Source organism: Phytophthora infestans, genomic scaffold, assembly GCF_000142945.1.
Source record: "Phytophthora infestans T30-4 supercont1.272 genomic scaffold, whole genome shotgun sequence".
Lineage (NCBI taxonomy): Eukaryota > Oomycota > Peronosporomycetes > Peronosporales > Peronosporaceae > Phytophthora > Phytophthora infestans.
This window is the reverse complement of record NW_003303487.1, coordinates 50984-59141: the sequence shown is the minus strand read 5'-3', so window position 1 is coordinate 59141 and position 8158 is coordinate 50984. Positions and strand designations below refer to the sequence as shown.

The following is an 8158-nucleotide window of genomic DNA, read 5'->3' as shown; positions in this document are numbered from 1 at the left end:
TGTAATACAGAAGAATGCCGCCAGGATGTTGATGGCGAAGGTTCATTCTGGCAACAAGCAACAAAGCTGTTGCACAATTAAGGCCTGAGCAGAAATGAGCCATAATTTGTGACGAGCACAGCAACAACAGCACAAGCAGATCGGAGGTCTTTCGTGAGCTCAGACGTGACGCGGCAACACGCGGCCACACCTCCAGCCCACTCGCACTGTTGTGCGCAATTCCAGATCCTTTTCGTATAGAGCCACATACAGCAGTAGCAGATAATGGTGAGCTCCGCGCGCCCCAGCGACGTGGGCATTCTGGCCATGGAAGTGCATTTTCCCTCGGACTATGTAGATCAGCGCGAGATGGAGACCTTCGACGGTGTTGGCAGCGGCAAGTACACGTTGGGACTGGGCCAATTGGGCATGGCTGTTCCTGGAGACCGTGAAGACGTCAATGCACTGGCGCTGACTGCCGTCTCGAGGCTAATGAGCAAGTTTCAAGTGGCTCCTGAGCAAGTTGGACGCTTGGAAGTGGGCACGGAGACGCTAGTGGACAAGAGCAAGTCCACTAAGACTGTCCTCATGCAGCTGTTTGAAGATAACGCAGATGTGGATGGAGCTACAGTCATCAACGCCTGCTATGGTGGCACTGCGGCGCTACTAAACGCTGTAGCGTGGATTGACAGCTCTTTCTGGGACGGAAGATACGCGATTGCAGTGGCTACTGACATTGCAGTGTACGCCAAGGGACCTGCACGTCCCAGTGGCGGCTGTGGAGCTGTAGCCATGCTCATTGGACCGGATGCGCCCATGGTATTGGACTGCAGGACCAAGTCCACCCACGCGACGAACGTCTGGGACTTTTACAAGCCAAATGTGAGCAGCGAGTACCCAACAGTGGACGGTAAGCTGTCCAATTCGTGTTATCTCCACGCTCTGGATGAATGCTATCAACTCTTCTGCAAGAAGAGCGAGGCGGCAGTAAAGGTCGACGGGGACGAACCTGGTGTGGCTTCTGTGGACTACGCGGTGTTCCACTCGCCATACAACAAACTAGTGCAAAAGTCCTTCGCTCGTCTCCTTTTCCTGGACTCGAGACGCTTGTTACACACGGAAGATGAAGCTGCCAAAGAGAAGTTCGCTCCGTTGGCCAAATGGGTTCACACGCCACTAGACGAGACTCTGAACGATCGCGAACTGGATCTAGCAGCTCGTGGAGTGGCCAAGGAAGACTTCACGACGAAAGTATCACCTAGCTGCACCACTTCGCAGCAGCTGGGCAACTGCTACACTGCCGCAGTCTACATGAACCTGGCTACGTTGGTGCATGCGCGTGCCAAAGACCTGGCACTCGGCTCTCGAGTGCTGATGTTCTCGTACGGATCAGGCAGCATCGCCACCATGTTTGTACTGCGCACACGCGAGCCTACAGAGAGCAACTTCTCACTGGAAAAGATCGCCAACTCTCTGGATCTCACAGCTCGTCTTGAACGTCGCAGCAAAAAGACTCCAGCGGAGTACACGGCACGTATGACGCTGCGTGAAAGAACTTATGGCGCTAAGAGCGGCGTGAAGCTCATACAGTCGATTGCTTCCATCCCTGAAGGAGATTTCTACCTCGACCAGATTGACGACGTGGGTCGTCGTTTCTACGCTCGCTCAAAGCCCCAAGTCACATCTGAAGGCGACAACCAGGAGCAGCAACGCTTGATCAGGACAACACAGGAGCTTGCTGGTGCTGTGTATGTGGCTGGTACGAGTGTGGGGCTTCCTGGTCAAGCCAAGGCGTTTGAAGGAGAGAAGTCTGTTGAGAAGCTTCTACGAGGCGAGAACTGCATCTTGGAGCTCTCCGATGCGCAGAAGGACAGGATGGTAGCCCAGAACATCGTACAAGTCCACAAGGACAGGATCACGGGCGATCTGACGCGTACTCCGGTTTCTACGCACGATATATGCATCCAAGTGTCTGCTGTTGTGAGCGACGTCGACCTCGAGAAGGATTATGGGATTGCCGCTACTATTGCGAACTCTATGGACAAATCCACGCAGCTGGCGGTGGCTGCTGGTCTCGAGGCCGTCCGTAGTGCTGGTCTTGTCGACGGAACTGACGGGAACTGGCGCTTGCCTGAAAGTATGCGCGACTCTACTGGTGTCATTTACGCTTCGTCCTTCCCGACTATAAACGCGGCGGTGTCGGAGACCTCGCGTTACTATGAAGAGAAGAAGGAGGGCGAGTCTACGTACGAGATGGACCGCAAGATCCTCTTCCGACTGCTGGTGCTAGCGAACGCTCAAGTCGCTCAGCTTACCGGAGCTCGCGGTCTCAACACACAGATCAACGCAGCGTGTGCTGGTGCCACGCAGGCTATTGGTGTGGCTCAGGATTGGATTAACTCTGGAAAATGCCAGCGTGTCATTGTGGTGTCCAGTGATACTGCTAGCTCGAAGACGATGATGCCACTGATTGGTGGTGGATTCCGTGCGCTTGGTGCTGCTTGTATCGCTCCGACGGCGGAGGCAGCGGCTCGTCCGTTCGACGTGAAGCGCAGTGGAATGATTGTCGGTAGTGGAGCGATCGGCGTCGTGCTGGAGTCTCCATTGGCCTTTGCAGAGCGTCCAGTTGCAGGATCTACGGCTGTGCGTCTGCTTGCCACTCAGTTCAGCAATTCTGCTTATCACGGCGCTGCATTGGAGCCGAACCACGTTGGCCGAGAACTGGAACGCTTCTTGCAACGTGTAGAGACAGACTTTGGTATTACACGTGAGGAGATCGCCTCCAACGGAGTCTACTACAGTCACGAGACGGGCACCAATGCGTCGCCCAAGTCTTCGTGCGCTTACACTGAAGTGACTGCATTGCGCACAGCTTTCGGCTCCGAGCTGTTGACTGAGTTGGTGATCGCAAACACGAAGGGCTTTACTGGTCACCCCATGGCTGTGTCTTTCGAGGACGTAGCAGCAATCGAGGGACTCCGTCGCGGACGTGTAGCGCCAGTGGTGCACTTTGAGACCCACGACCCGAACCTGGGCGAGACTCCTCTTCGTCTCGCCACGGGAAAAGCTTACGCTCACAAATACGCTCTGCGATTTGCTGCAGGCTTCGGCTCGCAGCTTGCGTTCTCCCTCTACACGCTCGCCCATTGAGCAGCCTGCAAACACTTTCCTGCTTGATGGAAATGGTAGATAGACAGACGTTAAAAAGCTTTCGAAGCAGCGCTGTGAATTGACAGGGATCATGACATATTCATTAGCCTCTTCCAGCCTCTTCTTGAAGGGGAAGTGCGAGATACTGTATGCGGTTACTCATAGACAAAATGCGCACTGTCTTAGCGGAGTTACCAATAACCATAACCTAGAACTCCACGGACACGTTGCTCGCTGTGCGTTTCTGGCGGAAGCTGTCGGCCTCGTTGCCCCACACGTCTTGGTTGGCAGGACTGGGGCCGCCGCTGAACTCGAACGGAGTCTGTTCACTCGACATGGTGCTCGACATGACGCCAGTGCCGCCCAGAATGCTGTCAGTGCGACGTATGTGGTTCTCGTCGTCGATATCGATCGAGGCCGGACTCCCGTAGCTCACTGGAACCGTTCCAGCGGCAGCGCCGGCACCAGCAGCATACTGCGTCGCAGTGTAGTTGTTACTGTATCCACTAGCACCGTAGTTGCTACTGTAGTTGCTGCTGTAGTTGCTGTCGTAGTTACTGTTGTAATTACTTTCGTATTTGTTGCCGTAGTTGTTGCCGTAGTTGTTGGACTGAGCTGTATACGCCGTGGTCGCTGACGAAGCGGACGGCAGCGCAGACACGTTACGGTTAGCAGCAGGTTTGTTGGGCGAGAAGGCCGAATCCTCGTCGTCCGAGTCCTCATCGTCCTGTTTCTTCTTCCAGACGACAAAAGCCGCGACAGCTACCAACACACAAGAGCCACCTGCAATGCCCGCAATCAAGCCCAATTTGCTTCCTCCAGCGTCCGAGTTGCCGCTCTGAGTGTTGGAATTCTTGGAGTTGTCAGTGGTCGATTCCGCCGTTGCGGCCTGTGCGGCCGCCGTGGTCGTCGGAGCAACAGTGGCGCTCACGCTGCTCGTCTTTGGGTGCTCGTCTTGCGACACAGCCGAGTTTTGCAGCGTCGAGTTCGATTCTGCCGATGCAGAAGCAGAGGAAGTTTCAGATCCGAACGAGCCGGTAGAGTCGCTAGCTGAGGCTGAGGAACTGGAGGAATCTCCCGACGAACTCTCGCTGCTAGACGACGAAGACTTGGTAGCCGGCTTTGTGGTCTTCTTAGTAACGGGCTTCTTTGTTTTCGATGAGCTGTCGTCGCTGCCAGACTCACTTGAAGACGACGCCGTCGTGGTTTTCTTCTTGGTGGAAGTGCTGCTAGTCGATTTGGACGAGTCATCGGAAGAGGAAGAAGTCGTTTTCTTCTTCTTGGTGGAGCTAGAGGTCGATTTGGAGCTCTCCTCCGAGGTTCCTGCGTCTTCCGACCCTGTGCTGCTCTCTTCTTCATCGCCGTCCGATGTCGGTAGCGCTGTACAGAATACCCAGTCAGTTTATCCTACGAGAAACCCATTGTCATACGCTCCCACGTACTTGCAGGACACTGAGTCGTGCCTTTAGGACACTCCCCATCGTCGTTGAAGGCGTGGCAGTTGTACTCGGTCCAGGCGCCAAGGCTATCCCACATCGATTCGCTCTCCTTCTCACTCAAGCATCGGTTGCATTTCTTCTCTGCTCGGTTGCAAACCTTGGACGACGATCCGTTCACGTAGCATTCCTCGACTTTGCTGCAGATTGAAGACGCTGCCGTTGCGGCGTTCACCGTCGTTACCTGCGCCGCGACTGTTTTCGAGAACGAGAGCTGTAAGCACCAAATTTTCATTGCGAAACACCGAAATGCCCACCCACTCACCAGCGATAAACGCCGCTAGACAAACGTTGCGTCCTAGCATGGTACGTCGCTCACGACGTGGAAGTTGACTAAGCCGATGTGGAGGGAGGAAAGTGTAAAGTCTCCTGTATGCCTCTAGGACTATCGAAATAAGACCAGCACGGCAAATGTACCTGGCCGAATTTTTCGGGGGAAGCGCACAGCAAGTGGGTTTGCTGAATGAGGCAGAAGAGGAAGAGGAGGGGGCACCAAAAAGAGACTCTGACAAACTGGCTGTTTGGCTTTGCTACGGTACTGACAGTACTACTGTATTGTACATGTACACTGTACTTTTTTTAATAATACTGTACTGTACACTTCAAAACCCTACAGCACGATAAAGTCGGACGAAGTGTCTGGTCCGCAGTTCATCAGCAGCAGGTGGTAAGATTGACTCAAATTCCTACCCTTTTTTTAATCTAAACGACTTGTTGCTACACCCCGAGCATTAACGTGCGAAAATGTATTAAGGAATGGATACGAGCTTACACTTTGATTCCTAACCTCCAGCAATGACCGCTCGATTAACGCTACTAAAGTTTGACAATACTACATCCTGCTGACGGTCAGCTGCTGACCACAAAAACTGTAAAGCTTCGTGTTTTAAAAATGAGCAACAATGAAAAGAATGATGAGCGCCAGAGGAGGATGCTGGGCGACTAGGAATACGAAGCAATGAAAAGGCTATTAATACAGAGAGCTTTAATTGTACACCAAAAAATACTCCAATTTGTTTATTTTATCGTCTATTAAAGAAAATAACTCCAAAGCACGCTGGCTGAAACGAATTAGGTTGCCTTACCTTTTCTTCGCACAAAAGTAAATACCCATTCTTTGTGCTCATTGCAAACGGTATCAGAATGGCTACGGCCGAAGACGCGTTGTGCGGTTCTGGTCACCTCATTTCAATGAGCTTTTGTTTCGTGCGCTCAAGGAGTGCCCCATTGCGCCCATGAACACAAGTTCTTCTGCCTGATGTCCCGCACCAAGCCACAACAACGTGTCCGGCAAGACTTGCCGCAGGTCACTGTTGCCACGACAACGACGCCAACAGATATTCGTGGCGCTTGGCATGCAATCGCTATTCATGTACAGCATTTATTGAAATTATTTCGAGTGCAAATAGCAAAATTAAAATGTATGCAGATCGATGTTCTGCTGCTAAGTGGCTTCTCGCTGCCCACCTTCCGTTTCTGTGTTCGGTACTGCTCACCTGGGGCGTTCATTAAAGTAGGCTGGTATCGACGAGGTGTCCTAGATATTCAGCCGACACACAACTATCAACTGTTGCTGAACTCCACGTACAGTGAGGTGCCGTATCGTTGCGTAACAGCTTCGTCCAGAATGGGGGCTCACACACTGTGTGACACGATTAATATCGCTGGCTTCGCTTGGGATATCAACATCCCATACAGGTAGCCAGAAGAACCCCCCCCTACAAAAACCGAACCAGCGCTTGCCGTGTGGAGATCATCCATACCAGTCGCTCAATTGTTCACTACGCTAAGTAAATTGCATTCGCCACTCGTGTATGGTAGATCATCGCACGATGGATGATTGTTACCAGTGTGCGTTAGCTTCGACGACTAGCGAGTGCACATGTACATCGTGCATTCATTTGGAGCTTGTACTCTCGGTTTGGTCTCGCATCGTCTCGTAGGCTGTGAGCACCAGACCAGGGATGGCCAGCAGTCAGTCCTGTCTCGTTGTTCACGGGTGGCTTCTTCTGGTCGCTTCGTACTCACGGTCCGTCCGTGAGTCACGGAACAACACCCTCCCAGCTTGAGGCGTAAACCAGCAAACCATTGAAGAGCGAAAACAGCTCTCCCCCAGTCTCGTTGAGCAGCCCCAGATCTTGTTCACCAGTTCCACAAACAGATCTGCAGCGCTTCAAGCTCATCTTCGGCCGTCCAGTTGCAACCACTGCTATAATAGTCCGCGGCCGGTCAATAACACTTCAATAATGTCTTCACTTCACTGGGCCCAGAACTGACACGCTTTCAGTAGCACTAGCTTTGACGAAAGCTGCCCTTAGGTATCAAGGCAGTTGCGAGTTGAAGTTGCTTTGAAGATGGCTACTGCGCGACGCAAATCGTTTTAACATGCAAAATGGATACATTATATGAAACTACATGTAGTCTATCACTACTCTACAGCACTCTACTTCTGGCGTTCTCACGGAACGGGCGAGGATGCTTGGTCGCGCAACTGGCGTTTACCTATGGACATAGCCCGCCGTCGCGCGTACCGCTCCACGTTTAACGGGATGTCGATGGGTGCGTACTCGGACAGATTTGTGTACGTCTGCGTCTGCGTGCCTGGTTTCTCCTGGATAAAGTTCATGAGCAGTTTGGCCACGTCGCTGGACTTGTCGCTCATCACGGCTCCCAGGGATGGTGGTTAAATTGTTCGATGCCGGTAGTTGATGAGTGCACGACGAGTAGTAAACCACGGTGAGCATTCCGCCATTGGCATCGGCGGCAACCACGGACGCCGGGCCAGATTGAACTTGACGGCGTCCAGCGGTAGCACCGAGTCATTATTGTAGCTCGATACTCCAGTCAGTGTAGTAGAGGCACTGCTCCTCGTATCGTTGTCCTCCACTTGAGGTTGTGAAATGCTGCTGTCCTCGCTGATCCAAGATCCTCTCCTCTGGTCTGAACGTCCGTCGTCCGTCCGCACAGGTGACCAAAGTGGGGAAGACTCCGGTGTCGCGCTGGTCAGTGGATTGCATAGCAGTGAGGAGTAGCCGAAGCCGAGGCTTGTGCTGCTTCGACGGCGTTGTGAGGGCATGCATTCGGTCAATTCCTGGTGGAACTTGAAGAAATCATTGTAGCGACGCCGCACCACGTAGCCCTCGAGCGGCATCTCCCACGACCGCACTTCCAATAGGTAGTACACGACCTTATCCGAGCCATACATATGTCCCACCACCACGACGCTCTCGTACACCGTGCCGGATGTGCTACAGATACTGAGACGCGGTTCGGTCGCCGCTGAGTCGGAGCGATAGCGCGCTATACCCGGCATGGCACCCAGCGATCGTTGACGGAGCGGGACTTTGGGAGATCTGGTTGTGTCGGTCGCCAACTTAATACGGCGGTCTGGATTGGATTCGCTCTTGTCCGTTGCTTGCCAAGCGAAGCCTCCTAGGTGCATCACAACGTCGCTCATTATCAAGTGCAGGTGGGTGGCGAGCAAGTGGTTGGAGGTGATTTGGCAACAATTCGCGAACAGAATCTGATATGGC

At 53.1% G+C, this 8158-nt stretch overlaps 3 protein-coding genes across 3 annotated transcripts; 1 reads left to right on the top strand and 2 right to left on the bottom strand.

The window, feature by feature from the left end:
* Positions 1 to 264: 264 nt before the first annotated feature.
* On the top strand, positions 265 to 3129 carry PITG_21214 (hydroxymethylglutaryl-CoA synthase; the record flags this gene model as incomplete). The annotated part of the gene is made up of 1 exon (XM_002895065.1): positions 265 to 3129. The coding sequence occupies one exon, from the start codon at positions 265 to 267 to the stop codon at positions 3127 to 3129; it is 2865 nt and encodes a 954-aa protein (XP_002895111.1).
* Positions 3130 to 4536: 1407 nt separating this feature from the next.
* Positions 4537 to 4930, bottom strand: PITG_21213 (uncharacterized protein; the record flags this gene model as incomplete). The annotated part of the gene is made up of 2 exons (XM_002895064.1): positions 4537 to 4809; positions 4850 to 4930. The coding sequence occupies 2 exons, from the start codon at positions 4928 to 4930 to the stop codon at positions 4537 to 4539; spliced, it is 354 nt and encodes a 117-aa protein (XP_002895110.1).
* A 1592-nt stretch (positions 4931 to 6522) lies between these two features.
* PITG_21212 (uncharacterized protein) lies at positions 6523 to 8082 on the bottom strand (the record flags this gene model as incomplete). Its single annotated transcript, XM_002895063.1, has 4 exons — positions 6523 to 6569; positions 6785 to 6834; positions 7088 to 7236; positions 7441 to 8082. 4 exons carry the CDS (start codon positions 8080 to 8082, stop codon positions 6523 to 6525), a joined length of 888 nt encoding a protein of 295 aa, XP_002895109.1.
* Between the last annotated feature and the right edge of the window lie 76 nt (positions 8083 to 8158).